Source organism: Drosophila nasuta, chromosome 3 (assembly GCF_023558535.2).
Source record: "Drosophila nasuta strain 15112-1781.00 chromosome 3, ASM2355853v1, whole genome shotgun sequence".
Classification (NCBI taxonomy): domain Eukaryota; kingdom Metazoa; phylum Arthropoda; class Insecta; order Diptera; family Drosophilidae; genus Drosophila; species Drosophila nasuta.
Window position 1 is genome coordinate 41,445,388 of NC_083457.1, and position 16,196 is coordinate 41,461,583.

The 16,196-nt window shown below is 36.2% G+C and overlaps 1 protein-coding gene and 1 non-coding gene across 3 annotated transcripts; one reads left to right on the plus strand and one right to left on the minus strand.

Moving 5' to 3' along the window:
* The first annotated feature begins 213 nt into the window (after positions 1-213).
* On the plus strand, positions 214-15,994 carry LOC132788701 (elongation of very long chain fatty acids protein 6). 2 transcript variants are annotated; one of them, XM_060796224.1, is made up of 4 exons: positions 214-567; positions 1,995-2,258; positions 13,844-13,981; positions 14,089-15,994. In XM_060796224.1, the coding sequence occupies exons 2-4, from the start codon at positions 2,077-2,079 to the stop codon at positions 14,723-14,725; spliced, it is 957 nt and encodes a 318-aa protein (XP_060652207.1). In that variant the 5' UTR covers positions 214-567; positions 1,995-2,076; the 3' UTR covers positions 14,726-15,994. The 2 variants fall into 2 exon arrangements, with proteins under 2 accessions (XP_060652207.1, XP_060652206.1); XM_060796223.1 differs by having other exon boundaries at positions 215-459.
* On the minus strand, positions 9,621-9,842 carry LOC132794563 (U12 minor spliceosomal RNA). The gene has a single exon (XR_009633237.1). It is a non-coding gene; the product is annotated as a U12 minor spliceosomal RNA (small nuclear RNA).
* Positions 15,995-16,196: the final 202 nt, after the last annotated feature.

Sequence of the window (16,196 nt, forward strand, 5' to 3'; positions counted from 1 at the left end):
GCGCCAAGATGAAAACAGCTGTTTGACGAGGGCTGCCTATCTGCATCGCAAAGCAACCGCTTTTGCTGGTCACACTATTTTCATCGATACAAGTCGTGTAGCTGTTGGGCGCATATCGATAGGCATATCGAATATGTTTAACATTTGCAAAATCAAACGAAATGTTAAAACAAAAACAATGTTAACGCTTAACAGAAGCAACATAACCACCGAACGAGTTGGGCGTGCGTCGGTATTGGTGCTCGCTGCTTTTTCTAATTTGTTTAAATAAAAACTTAAATACACAGCGCAGTGAGACAGGTGCGCTCAGTGGTTCGCCGGCTGCTCAAAGAGAGAGTTGTCATTGCGGAGAAGAAAAAACCCGAAACGTCCAAATCAATCGAAATCGTAGCGCGTGCGTTAAGTCGCTGGGCAGAGCATATTACAACAAAAAAAAAGCCACCGCAACAACAACAAAAAGTAAATGTACATCAGTTAAAGAAAAAACATTTAGCCAATATATTAAACATATATTAACTGTGCGTTATTTGTCGAATAAATTAGAGAGTGTTCGTCGTCGTCGTGTCGGTGAGTTGTTTTTGGTCAATTTGTGGCTGACTTTCTGATGCTGCTGCCGCTGGCTGCTGTTTTTGTTGGTGGTTGGCGACGGTGGCAGCGGCGACGAGACCAGGAAACTTTGCGTTTTTTTTTTGCCACATGTATTTTTATCGTATTTGTGTACTTTATCGATTACGTCGGCGCGCTCAGCATAAAATGAGAGAAGTGGCCAGGAATGAAGATGAAAGCCCGAAGATGCGTGTGTGTGACCGTGTTTGTGTGCGTGTGAAGCAAAACGCGTGTTTTTTGCCTGGGCAGAGCAGTCGGCATTTTTGGTGGTGTGACAACATAAAACAAATACATACATATACGTATGCACACACATTGATATAAAACTATGTATGCGTGTGCGTAAAATACAAAAAAAAAACCCTTTTGGTTCATCGGTAACAGCAAAAATTTCACTAGAAATTTTGAAAGCGCGCTGGGCCGCGAAAATATAAAAAAAACCGGATATGATACTCAAAAAGCTAAGCGGCAGCCAAATGAAATGAAATTACCTGAGTGCAGCTGTGTGCGTGTGTGTGTGTGCCAGTTGGAGAGTGCCGTGAGTGTGTGTGTAAGCGAGTGAGTGAGTGCATGCATGTGTGTTAAAGAGAGTAATACTGTTTTCGTGTGCGTAGCCAAATTGTCGCGTGTCTGGCATGCAATTAGGCATTCAAATATGTACAACACATGCATATATACATATGAATGTATGTATTATATATGCTAAAGTTTGTTGTGGTTGTTGTTGCTGTTTGCATTATTAGCAACCACCACCCGCCGCATCCACCGGCACCTGACAACCGCCTTCTTGCAGTTGTTGGTATTTTTTTTTGTATTTTCGCATTCTCTGAGCTTTGGCCGCACGAGACTTGCCTGAACGATTGAGGGAATGAATGAATGAGCCAGAAGCGGCCGCCAGACTGGCGCGCGCCTTAGCTTCCATATCTTCTCTCTTACACACTCTTTAGCACTTGTGCGACAAGTGCATATAATATGGGAACGAGGGGGAAGGCACGAGCCTGCGAAGCTGCGTTTTGGTGGAAGGTGTGAAATGCGGAAGAAGGCGCCATTCATGAATGAGTTGCATTTGTGAGCGCAAGGGAGAGAGAGTCAGCATAAGCTCGCTCTCAGGCGCTCTCTCTCGAGAGTGTGTGTGTGTGTGGCTGTATGTGTGTGTTTGCATATAAAATCAATGGACACATATGTGGGCGGCTGTGCGCATCGGGCAAGGTCACACTGAAAACGCGCGCTTTTTGTTGTTATTTTTTTTGAGGCGACAGATTGAAATAGGGCAAAAGATTAATTTTTATGTTTGCGACAAATAATATATGGATTTTTATGTTTATAACCTCTGATAACGCACAACATTTAATGACAATCGAATAATAATTTATGATTTCTCATTATAGCATTATCAGACGCCCCAGCAACAAAAGGTTTTTAAGGCTCATCCCTACGCTACGCTTAGAAAATAAATAAACAGGCTGCACAATGATCAACATGGACATCAGTGTGACGCCCAACTATTCGTATATCTTTGATTTCGAAAATGATTTCATACATCAGCGCACACGCAAATGGATGCTGGAGAATTGGACTTGGGTCTTTTACTATTGCGGCATTTACATGCTTGTCATATTCGGTGGTCAGCATTTTATGCAAAATCGGCCGAGGTGAGTACTCTATATAAAAACATATTTGTATGTATATGCACTATCTACTTATGTCACAAGAAAACATGTGTTTATTTTGGAGAACTTGAAATTTGCATCGATTGCATAATTTCTGTGCACGCTCACTTTCCATCTACATACATTAATGTATTTGCATTTGTGTGTGTCGCCAGCTGCATTTGTAGTTGTGTATCTTTTGTTGAAATTCGACTGCTTGTGACATTGGGTCGAGTAGCAAAATAAAAACAGACCTTGAACCCGTTGAATGCATTTGTTGTATGGGTTTTGACTTGGATTTTGTTGCCACCTCTCAGTTTGAAGTGTGTCCTCTCTCTCTCTTTCTGTCTTTCTCTTGTCTTTTAAGGACGCTTGTTCGTAATCTCCTTACGCAAGCGAGATGACAGCATATTGATTATTTTTGCAGTCTCCTGCCGGCATAATCTAAGATTGTCTGTCTGTCTGACCGCTTGTTTCTAAGTCAGCTAATTGCACAGTTTCACAGTCAGCTTGTTCAAACTTGGCAAAAAGAAGTTGCTGTATAAGATGTAGTAGATGTGTGAAATATGAAAAATTAAATAATGATATAAAGAACATTAAGTTAACTTACAAGAAGCTAATATAAAACAAGTAAAAGTATCGAATCAATTTCCTACGAAAAAAGTTTGTTCGCACTTCAACAGCTTTCAGTAGATGTAAGATTTTATTAACTAAACTCAATTTTCTAAAGAAAAGAAAACCTGAATCTAAAACCCATAAATAATATTAAATTGTCGTGAATGAATTTGATATAAAACAAGTAAAAATAACAGATCGGCACTGTCTGGCGATAAAACGTTTTTTTTCGCACTTGAACAGCTTTCGGGAGATATAGACTTCCCGGTAAATTATTTTACTGTAAGAACACTACTCAAAACTAAGCTCCATTTCCGAAAGAAAAAAACCTTTCATTTTATCTTGATTTAGATAATACTCGTGTTGTGCGTTGAACTTTGCACGCGTCTAACAATCTTTTTTGGTTTTTGGCAGCTTTGACCATATTTACGAGTAAACACCTACACCAGCTCCCCCTCATTATAAAACCCCCAAAATAAAATTGTACAGACCATGTTTACCTGCTGACTTCACCCAATCGGAAACACAGCAAAACAATGAGTAAGACAGAGAAACAGAATAGAATATACAACTTTTTGGGGAACTTTGGACTTGGATATAGATATAGAGGTACAACTATAAGATTCATACAATGTGTCGTATCTTTCTAATATCAAATGTAGACATTACTTATTGTTTTTTTTAAATGGAATCTCGTGCAGCTGTCGATTGTTCGTTTTGAATCTAATTATATTGTTGACTGTTGCTTGTTTTTGTTTTTTCAATAGCAATACTAAGTGGTTTAGTCGTTAATCTTCAGGTGCCGTTACTCCCTCGCTCATTACAATTTCCACGTCTTAATGAGTGAAAATTATAGGCAATCACAAGACATTTCCGTGCTCAGTTGGGGTCAAATTAGTACCGAAGTCAAGGTCCATGCACATTCATTTTTCTTGACTGTTTATTGCACTAACCCAAAAAAAAAAATTGCATGTCGAATTACCACAAAATTGTTGCAATTTTTCTTTGTTTATTGTTGCTACTGTTGTTGTTGTTATTGTTGTTGGGGTCTGTCAGTGCAACTGTCAGCTGTCTGGATTGCAAATGTGATGGGCGATTATATAATAGAAGTATTTCTAATTGTCGCCAACGCCAAATTCAATTGGCGCGTGACATGGCATCTAACTATGATTTCACTCTATAGGATATATGACGTCTAAATGTTGTACCTACACATATTGTTGTTTATTGTCGACATCGTGCCAGGCTGTCCAAAGTATCCAAAGTATTTCATATCTTTGAATTAAGACTTCAATCGATTTATTGAGAGAACTTTTGTGTAATAAAAAAAGTTTTAAAAAAAAGTTGATGGAATATTACTTGTTTTACTTTCCTTTTATAATGAACTTGTTTTATTGTGGGGATTCATACAGAACTCTGATATTAATAATTTACATTCATTAACTTAAATTCAATCACAAATGGAAAAGTAGGTTTCCATTTAAAATTGAGTTTATATTGAGAGCAAAATAGAATATAGAATGTTGTGCATAAATAATGAAATAATCTTTTTAGAATTAAATATATTTATCATATTAGAAAAAGAAAAGTTCATTTGCCTTCATTTTTTGTGGCTACACTTGAGTTTATATTTAAAAACTGTAAGCAGGAAACTTACAGCAGGAAAAATTAATTTTATAAAGTGATCAATGGAAATATTTCAATGTAAAAAGTACAGAGAGCAAAACTTTTTTATATAAATATTATAATCTGTTACCAAAAAACTATCTCTATATACTAATATAATACATTATTTCAAAGTTGGTAAACACTAGATTTGACTTCAAAAAAATAAATAGCAGGAAAATTAGTTTTATAAAGTAAATAATGTAAGTACAGAAAACAAAACATTTGTATATGAATATTTTAATCTGCTACCAAAAAACTTTCTCTATATACCCATAAATAAAGAATTTCCTACGTAGTATATAGCGCACTTTGGGAATTTCAGTTATTTGAAGTATTCCCGACATTGTAGTGCCACAATTAACACAAAATTCCATTGGGGCCTCGTGAAATTGGGTTTCTTATCACAAATTGCTTGTCTTCTAGCCTGTTTCATAACGTAACGTTGTTAAAACGCGCTGCTGCTCATCATCAATTGTCATCCAACCGAATTGATTGTGTTGACACACATCGATGAAGCGCATTATATAATAATACGTATTAAACCCACACTTGAGACAACCTACGCTCCTTTTTGATGGTTTTGTTTTATATACTATAGGGGCTTGGCTATACGCCTAATTCTGTGGCTTTCAAAAAAAAAACATTCAACAAAAACCAAAACAAATAGTGGCATTTGCTGTTGGTTGTTTTACACTTTGAATGTTGTTTCAATATTTACCCACACGGGGACGTGGACTTGGGTACAGTAAGGTGTGAATTTAAAGGTAACTCTCTAAGGGAAAAACACGACGAGACGGACAGAGTCCAGTTGTTGATGGGATGCACTTTTAATTACGCACGTCACCAAAACTGAGATCATCTTGCAGTTGTGTCTGTTAATTTTTATCACGTTGCGAAAAACAAATTTTGAACTTTTAACCCCTGAAAGATTCTTTTTTGCCCTTGAATATGTTAGCGGGCTATTTGTTGTGATTTTTCTATGCCGCTAAGCGACTGTTATCAGCCAGTACAAAAACAAAAAAAAAAAATGAAACCATGTGCGAGTCGTCAACATGTGGTGTGGAGCATTCTTTCTTATCAGACTCAAAATGAAATTCAACGAGTAGTCGTTATACTTGTACTGTATGTGGGGCCCTGGAAACAACTACAACAAAATAAATTAAATACATAAATACCACTGTGAGTTGTTGTCGTAATTGTTTATGATATCATTTGCCATGATTCACTCAAATGTGGGGTAAACGATAATTCGATCGTCGGTTCTCGGTTCTCTTCAGTCAAATGTTACCTATACGATGTACGTGTGCAAATATTTATGTTTATCAATGATAATGCAGCGGGGGAAATTGCAATAAATTTGCTTAACAATATTCTCTACTGTTTTGAGTACATTTTAATATCGGTTATAAACAGATACTTTGACGCATTTCAACAATTTAACCGGTCTTGCAAATTTTTATATTTAACCAATTGTTTGAGCCCGCATATTTGATTTAACCTTCACTGAAATCAGCACGTATAATTTTAATTATGAGTTAACTGAATGTTATTTATTGAAAAAATATAATGTATAATAAGTACAAGTTCACTGTAGAATTTTCCCTTTGAAGAGTCAATTCAAAGTCATTTAAATACGACACACACAAGCCAAAGGCATTTCCAGCTGTTTCATAATAAATGAGACCACTGTGACAGCAACAAGAGCACAACATGCAAAAAGTGGGTGTGTCCCATAGCCAGAGAGGGGGGTTGGGCAGATAGAGAGGAGCAACTCGCAGGACATTCAATTACATGCATAAAAAGAGAGAGAGAGAGAGGCCGAAAGAGAACATTACTGCACGTTTCTACACTGTCGCACAGGGCAACGACGCCTAATTGGTCTCAGCTGCTAAAAACATGAACAAAAGCAAACATTGTAATTGCCATAAGAGGTAAAATAACAAATCTCATTCGCTCGCTCGCTCTCTCTAGCTCGTTGAGAGATGTGCAAATATTTTGTAGCCCAGTGTTTGTTTCGGCCTCGGCGCGTGTTTCGTGTACGTGTGCATTTGTCTCTCTGTATGTGTGTGTGTGTCTGTGTGACAGCATAACTGTAAGTGTGGGCGGCAGACAAAATATGGCGTGACGCTGTGAGAAACAAAATATCGTTCAAGTTGGCAAGTGTGCAACCATATAGGGGAAATTCGTTGAAACGCACAATCGTTTCTACTTAATTCACATTAATATTCATAAATCACTGCATTTTGTTCTTAATTAAAATTAAATTAAAAAATAAAATCACAATAAGTAACAGTTTTAATGAGAACTTTAAGAAATTTCCTTGATTTTTGCACAGTTAATTCTCATTTGTAAACGTCACAACACCTCGCTTTTGTTAGCTAACTGCCGGCATTACTCACACTGTAGACAAAAAATTGATTTATTTTTTGCGCCAGCTCACATAAAATGCGAAACAAATGTTAACGAAAGAGTGTATGGGGAAATTACATATTGGGAGTTACATGAGCCCGCCTGCTTCATAATAAAGCCCAGCCTTTTGCCCCTTGCCTCTCTCTCAGTCTACTCTGACTCTCATTGCTCACTCAACGGTGCAAAAAGTCCTTTAATGTGGGCTCAGCACGCAATCCAGTAAATCTCCCTCGAGCCCATGAGTCTTTAAAGTTGCGAAAGACGCGTAAGATGAGTAAGCTCGAGTTTAAGACACCTTGTAGGAAAATTGTTTGTTGTTTCTTTTTGGTTTATATATAAATCTTAATGATAATGATGAGTTATGTGTCTTACTGACCAAAAATGTTGATAAATAATGTCATTTTAGAGAAGTGCATCTTGTCAATGATATTAGCTTGATGCATTTCTTTTTATTTAAAATTAAACTTACTCTCCCAGAAAAACCATGAAAAATAAATCAAATAAACTTAATAGAACCTTTTTTAAACTATTCCTTTAAAACTATTTCCTTTCCGTTTATAGTATATTGACAATAAAGATTGTATATTTCATTAATTCGTACACATTTGCATAGAAGAGCTGTCCTAAGCTTTGCTTTCTTTTAACAATATCAACAAACTTAATATAGTTCATTCACTTGCATTCGACTTTTGTATCTTCTCTATACCGCCATCAACTTAATATACCCAGTTTACAAACATTAAGTTACAGGGTGTTTAGTAATTGTGTAGTTGCTGCTTAATGTTCAAGTGTGGAGTTCATCTTCTGTTGGGAAAAATTACATAAAAATAATTGAGCGTCGACGCTGCCATGACGTGTTGAATGGGCGTGTTTTGTTGCAATAATTAGCACAAAGCACTTGCTATTACAAGCGTCAACAGCAGCAGCAGCAACAATAAGACTTTTACATCTTTTTTTTTTAATTTAATCGTATGTAACAATTACAAGCAGTAAACTGAAAAGACAACAACGAAATGCACGAGAGCATTGAAATATTTGGTGGAATAAAAGTGAAACTCACTTGACTTTGAAATTTACCGTTAGCGTTGACAACTCGTAGGGCGAGCGAAAGAGAGAGACGGAGAGGTGAGCGCTATCTGTTGTAAAGTGTGTCATTCAAATATTGACCACGAGCCGAAAACAACAAGAGAATGGAATGCAATCAAAGAAGAAATGCTGATTCTGTTTACCTGTTAACACGTAACTTCATTCCACTCTCTTTCGCTCTCTCCGTCTCTCTCGCTCTCTTTCTATGTTGCGTTAATAGAGAGCGCGTCTTAAGTTGACTCTCTCGTAGTTTTACAGCATCTGTGTACGATCGACAATCACGCCACTTTTACTTTCGTCACGAGACGATTTCATCTTCTTGCTTAGTGTTCACCGTTTGTTATTTATTTTAGTCAACTTCTCAACCCGTTTCAATCGATTTTTATCGCTCTATCTCTGTCATGCTCCCTCACTCGTTTCGACCTTTAAACATTAACAAAATGCGCAAAATGCGGCACATATTTTTGACTCGGAAATGTCACAGCAAAAGCTGAGCTCTCTGTCATGTGGGAAGCGCAAGGACAAGCCAATCAATCGATTTAACAATTTTATTACATTTGCATTCTGGTTTTTTTGCTTCATCGGAAGTACAAAAAACACGCTATTGATAAGACGGTTTGCAATCTCTTGCTGATAAGGAATTTTTTTAGTGTATTGCTAATCTGAAAGCGACACCTGGCGTCTGGCAATCTTAAGTATTCTCATAATTAACTCGAGATTAGCAATTTGGATTGGATTTGCTTTACTAAAGTCGAGAGACTTAATTTGAAGTGATTGATGATTAATTATTATTGTGATTCTTTTTTTTCCCCTAACTTTCCCATTATTAATTGTTGCAAATTTGAACTTTGAGCAGATTTCACAAGCTACAAAAAAAGTATGGAAAACTGGTCAATAGGGCAGCTAAAGTGAATGATTGACTGCATAATAATTAAGTAAAATTATAAATGCAAAAACAAAAACACAAAAATTAAATTGACTGTAACTAAAACTGGGAAACCGCAAAAATGTTGTAATGCCAAAAATATGTTGGCCAAATTTAATAAGAGAGAGAGAGAAACAAAAAAAAAATACAAACTCAAACGCGTCAACGTCGAGACAATGTTGCGAATTTCTGGCCCAAAGGCAACACGATAAAAGTGCAAAGCGACCATAAACAGAGACAGAGTGTTTGTGTGTGTGTGTGTATTTGGGAGTGCATAAATCAAGTCCAACAATAATAATAATCAACATTTGATTTCGCCTCGTTTCGTGTGTTGCTCTTTCTCTCCATTTGTTTACAGTTTGCATTTTGTGTTGGCTTGCATAATTTGTGTAGAGTCCAGTTCATTGCAAAATCAGGTTTGCAGCCAACTCTCCACACAGGTGAAAGAGAGAAAAAGCTCTCTCTCTGGTGTCGTCGCCTTAAATTTGTTTTTGTTGGCTTATGCAATTTTCGCACAAAGTGAAATTGGAATTTTAGGGTCGTTGTCAGTTTGTCTCTTGCCACACTTTTTCCACATCTCGGCAAGCACAAAAAGAAAGTCTCTACTTTTTCTGTAGGTTATACGCATGCATCCATCAGGCGGGCAGATCGCTTCACCCAAACATGCCCCACAAAACATCAGCAACAGCAGCCCGGACACAAAGTAGGCGCCGGTCCGCCGCCGCCAGTGCGAGGGGCATGCAACTTGGGGACGACCTGTACCCTCACAAAAATTGAGCTTCAAGGAGCGAACGCTCGCGCGTTAAGCTCCTCTGCCTAGAAGCCAAGCTGCCAAGCGATTAGCAAGGCAATATTGGTTTTCCTTACTCATTATGTTTTGGCACAAATTGCAGTCGGTGGCCAATGCGCAGTTGTTGCGTGCGCCACCAGAACCGTTTGGGAATTGTTAGGGTAGTAAGCGTTAAAAATTCTCAACAGCTTTACGGCAGCAACAGACACCAGCAAATTGTGTTGCGGTCGTTAAATGCGACGATGACTGTGACAAACAGTTTTACAACGCAAAGCTCGACTTACTTAATGCGGGTTAATAAAATGAACTAACCTACATAGATACATATATATATTTAAAACTATATACGACGAGAACGTGTGTTTGTGTTTGTGCCACTTGAGTGACCAGCATACGCAGCTTAATTGTCAATTTTATTCCCCCTCGTTGAAGCTATCACAATTTAGCACTACGAAAATTGCATAGAGAGAACAGTTGTAGAGATTTCTCTACACACTCACTACTCTCCACACGTCTCAAGTTGCAAAGCGAACATTTTTTATGATTCCATTAATTAGAATTCCGCTTAAGATTGTTTCTGATTTAACACATACTCGCTATCTTTATAACCCAGCGCTGAGTAACTACGAAGCGAAGTCCACATAACAAAACCTACGATTCCGTTAATTCTGGAAACTTACGCACAAATTCGTTGAACACCTGTAAATCTAAAGTATGACACCTGCAATATATGGTATAAACTATATCGATTTGATTAATTTTGGTGTCGGGAATAATGTCTGAAATGTGAATAACAAATTCTTATAATCAAGATTTAGTCTGAAAGAACTATAAAATAAAATAAAATTCTATTCTTAAGGTGTAGTCTATAAAAAAATAATGAAATTTTTTATTGTTTAGACTTAATCTCATCCATTGAAAAGTCACTGTCAAGGACAGAATGCGCCACAATTTAAGAAAATATATTTATATATTTTGCGGACCTATATTGGTCTGTACTCCGCCTTTCCTATGAGGAGCCTACTTAAAACAATATATTTAAAGTTTATATTTAAAGCTTAACCCCAGGGAACTGAGTCCCATTTCCTCATTAAATAACTTTCTAATTAAAGCAGAATATATTACCATAAGCTCATATTAACACCGTTTAATCCAAGGTGAAATTTATGCAAATTATAAATTAGATTAAATAAATACAGACCTTTTAAATTTCGGCATACTATTTTCCTATTTTTATTCTGATTTTTAAAGCATTGAAGGTCGAGTTTAAGCTAAATTTTTATTCACTATACCCCTATTTAATGCAATGAATTTGATTTGCTCTTGAATTTCGTGAGAATTTGGAAATTCGACAAGTCTTAAGTTATACAAATTCTCGACCCGAAAACCCCTGTCTGCAATTGTAGAAGTATAGCATATGTTTATAGTGTATAATATATGTATGTTTATTACGAAACAGAATTCAAAAACACGCCACATTTCGTCGTCGTCTCCGTCATCAATTTCCGATAAGAACAAATCACTTTTTTTGTAGCTTTAGCTTTTAGCAGACTGATATTACTTTTTGATTTTTTATTTCGTTATGACTAATTGTCCGACAACCTTATCGGACTGATAGATTTTTTTGCGTAAGGGCAGACAAAAAGTTTGCACAAAAAAACAAAGTGTTTTTGTTTGAATTGCAACTTAATTGGAATTGATTAGCAGCTGATCAAGTGGCTGAGTCGATGACTGATTTCATTCCTCCTCGTGTTATTATTATTATTATTTTTCCGTCTGTATTTTTGAGTCACCCCATGTCCAGCGAGACGGGCACGCCCTTGAGTCATGTTTCTGTGCCGGCAAAACTTTATTTTGCGAGCGAGAGAGAGCCGCAATTTTGACAGCGGTTTAAAGACCTATTAAATCTGCTGAAAACGCAATCAAAATGCAAAACATGTTTGAACGCGGCGAGTTTATTATTAAAGAAATTAAATTAAATTAGACGGGATTGATTGTGGGTACGAATTTTAACACGTGTCTAATTTATGGAAAACGCTAAACAAGTTTTTTACTCGTGCACGTCAAAGCTTTAAAATTTGTATATTAAATGGGAATTATTGATTTTTGTGGGCACTAATAAGTACTTAAAAAAGGGGATGTACTGATTGGGGAAGACTAATATCTATTAAACAGTGGCTATTAAAAAATATACCGATAAAATACAAAAAAAAAAAAACTAAAATTTAATTATTAAATCTTATTAAAAGTTTAGGTAATAAAAAGATGGAAGACAATGACATAGCTGCAATCAATTCTATATTCTATTTACTCAAGTTGTTCCACTTCCTGAGATGTATTCACACGTTGCGTCAATCACTTTTAATAATCTCAGCGTTTGCGAAAATCATACGATCACAGATCTCAAACTCTGATAGGGGGAAATCGAATTCGAAATACTAAAGAAACAAGGCTGATCATTAACCTTATTAGGTTTGCTTTCATGAGTGCATAGTTTGCATATAGCTAATAGGCCGATTTGGCTCGCCCTCGAGCTAAGTGCTTGAGGATATAAACTTTGGGTCTATCAGTTAGTTAAACAACTAATGAATTCTCAATGCGACATCGGCCTTTTTCGCGTCATTGTTTTTGCGCAAAGTACTTGATCTTTTCCCACCCGCTGAAACTGGCTTGAGAGTTTGTTGATCTTTGCTTTATGCAATGCAAATTTACATAATTTAATGATCAGACGAAACAAAACCATTCGACATGCGATGCTGTCAATTGAATGTGTCGATAAACTTATTTAAAGATCTAATTCGAACAATGAATAGAGAATTGAGAACGCTTTAAAAACCCTATAAAGTAGAGCATATTAAGGTAATAATAAAATTATCTAAATTTCATAGAAGAGACTTTTCCGGTTGTGCTTCCATTATACAATTTAAATATTATATATTCAATTGTATATTATTGGAATCATTATTCTTATCGCATATTTCCTAAAACTAATTAAATATTAGAGCGTTTTTTTCTGATTTGATTTCAATTATACTTTATAAATATTATACATGCATTCGCATTAAATACAATTACTTCAACAGACGATGAGTGAGCAGCATTTCAATAACCTTTTTACTAAAATGTGTTAATAAAAAAAATTATGTGTCTCTAGGTTAATGTTGTTTAGTCTAACAGCTGCTAATTATAGAAGTAAGTTAATCATACTTTCGAAAAACATATTTAGGTGTGCACCTAGCTTATCAGTCTCTGTGTATATAATAACTTACTTATGGGATATGTGTAGAAATGGGATCATTAAGATTAACAGTCGAGTACTGTTAAGACATTATATATTATATTGTATTGAAATTTAGGTAATTCATTTTAAAAAATAATTACACAGAAATGGCAGAAACATCAAATTTTGCGCTTATTCTAGAATCGATGAAACTTGTTTTTGATTTTCCAAACTGAAGTAGCACAATATATCATCAAATTTTCCAAGCTTTTTCGTTTTTATACCCGCTACCCCTACAGTACTACTTTGGGTAACGTATATACGTATACGTATATATCGATATAAACGTATGGTATATTTAAAACTTGATGGTATATTTTGAATGTAGTAGTACATATATCGATATGCAAAATATAGTCTTCGGTATATTTTAGTACGTGTTTGGTTGGTCAACAATATAATTTATTTAATACTCTATGGTATATTTTGAATATAACAGTATATTGATATACCAAACTGGTGTATTTTGAATGCAGTAGTATAATATATATATAGTGCGAAATATAGCCTTTAGTATATTTTAGTACTCCTTCGGTATAATGTCGTATTTTTTAACAAAAATACCGAAAAGTTTTACTTTTTTAAAAAATCAGTAATCGATCTTACTTATATTTGAACGATATTTACCATATATCAAACTACATACATAGTGATATGGTTAAGTCGAGAACACTCAATATCATTAAGCGTTAGCACTTAATTAAATGAATTCTATAGAGCTAATTGCAACTCATTTACAAAGTGCACTCAAGACACTATTCAAAGTAGAGAAACTCCAGCGACTAATTGAGCAATACGTATTCATTTGTTTGCAGATTTCAACTGCGAGGTCCGCTGATCATCTGGAACACACTGCTGGCGATGTTCAGCATAATGGGAGCCGCTCGCACGGCGCCCGAGCTGTTGCACGTGCTGCGTCACTATGGACTTTTCCACTCGGTCTGTGTGCCCAGGTAAGTTTGCTATTTTATCACAAGGTCAGCAAGCAAAAAATGTGTTAGCTGTAACCTGATTTTCCAGCTGCAATTACTTAATGTGCAATCTTTCTCTCTCTTGACAGCTATATTGAACAAGATCGCGTGTGCGGTTTCTGGACCTGGCTCTTTGTGCTCAGCAAATTGCCGGAATTGGGCGATACGATATTCATCGTGTTGCGCAAACAGCCGCTGATCTTCCTGCATTGGTATCATCACATCACAGTGCTGATCTATTCCTGGTTCAGCTATACGGAATACACCAGCTCGGCCCGTTGGTTCATCGTGATGAACTATTGCGTACATTCGGTGATGTACAGCTATTATGCATTGAAGGCGGCACGCTTCAATCCACCACGATTCATTTCGATGATCATCACGTCACTGCAGCTGACGCAAATGATAATTGGCTGTGCGATCAATGTGTGGGCCAACGGATTCCTCAAGACACACGGCACACAATCGTGCAACATATCGCAGCGCAACATCAATCTGTCCATTGCGATGTACTTCAGTTATTTCGTGCTATTTGCGCGCTTCTTCTACAAGGCGTACCTGTCGCCCGGTGGCCACAAAAGCCGCCGCATGGCCGCCTCGTTGGCTGCCCAAAATACCGCCAAGCTCTCCTCCAGCCCGCCCCCAACCACAGCTGCCGAATCGCATTCCAAATATGTTGGTGACGATGCCCAGAATGCGTATCTGCGCAAGGCCAAGGCGCAGTAAGCTTGCAACAAGAGATGATGATGATGAAGAAGGACGAACAACCGCAACTAACTACTACAATTACTTCTCCTCCTCCTCGTCGTCCTATTCCCCCCTCACACTCACTCACTCACTTCTACACTACAAGAACAACAAACTGGCAAACGCCCCTCACATCATTCGCCTCCTTTTACTCACATAACACTCTACGAAAAAGGCTAAGGACATTTATTTATGCAGTACCCCAGGTGTAAAAGTTGTTTTTTAATTTTAAACGGGCTCCACACACACACACACACATACACATCAGGAGCAGATCGACGCACACGAGAAAGGAAAGGAGAGGAAGAGAGAGGGGCGTTTGAAAGAATGAAATTTAATTATAAGCATAGAGTTTTACCAGGCGGCTGGCTTATACCACATACCAATAAACCATATAAATATATGTATCTAGCTAGAGATATATAATTATGTTTATACAATGTCATGTATATATAATAATGAAAAATCGTAATTTGTCAGCAAAAACCACGTTTTGTAAAAAAGTTAGCAGTGGATAATGATCAACTTTTCGAATGCTTGTTTTCACACTCCTCTCCCCCAACTATATATTATATTATAACATATCTATCTTATATAGTTGAGGCGCTACTGGATTAGCACCCAAAACAAAACAAAAGCGTCAAATAATACAACATAATTTTATTAATTTCTGAATTTCGTTTTGTTAATTTGAAAACATATATTTTTTTTCCAATTTTTTTGGGCCATGAATACGTATGTTATATGCCTATACTACATGAATATATATATATATGTATCTCTCTAAAGCTATTATTGTGTTGGAACCTAGCAAAAAGTAAATTTTTATAGCTGGATTCGTAACGTAATTCTTTAAGTCTTGAGATGATGTATTTAAATAACCAGCATGATAAAAGAAAAAACAGCAAGAAAGCCGAAAAAAAACAAAAAACGAATATGCTATAAGTTTAGTACTTTCCAAAACTTCTTGTTGTTCAACATGATTCAAGCGCAAATTGTTATATGTAAAGTAATCAATTGTATACAATATTTAATTTAAATAACCCACGTAGCCAGAAGAGAGATGGAAAATATGTCAAAGAAGAAGAAGGTGCAGGGGCATGCATTTAGTTTCCTTTTGTTTCGAAAACTTTTCTTCGAAATCGAAAGTTTCTACACCGCAAGCAAGCAGGAAAGAAGCAAAGATTAGGTCCTTGAAACAAATACAAAAAAAAAACAACAACATAAATAAAAGAATAACAAAATAAATGTTTAAATTATATATTTATATTTCTAAGGAAACAACAAAAAAAAAGAAACAAAAACAAAATGAAAACGTAAAAGCAAATAAGCAAAAGAAGTCCTACTTGAAAAGTTAATTTAGTTTAAACAAAAAAACAAATCGACGCAAGAATGAATGACTAGAAACAGAAAGATATAAAGAATTCGGCAGAGGAAGAAACCGAGAGTG

Coding starts and splice junctions, on each gene's coding strand:
- LOC132788701 (XM_060796224.1), top strand. CDS start 2,077: ATGATCAACATGGACATCAGTGTGACGCCCAACTATTCGTATATCTTT. Junction 2,259..13,843: donor TTTATGCAAAATCGGCCGAG/GTGAGTACTCTA, acceptor ATTTGTTTGCAG/ATTTCAACTGCGAGGTCCGC. Junction 13,982..14,088: donor CACTCGGTCTGTGTGCCCAG/GTAAGTTTGCTA, acceptor CTCTCTTGACAG/CTATATTGAACAAGATCGCG.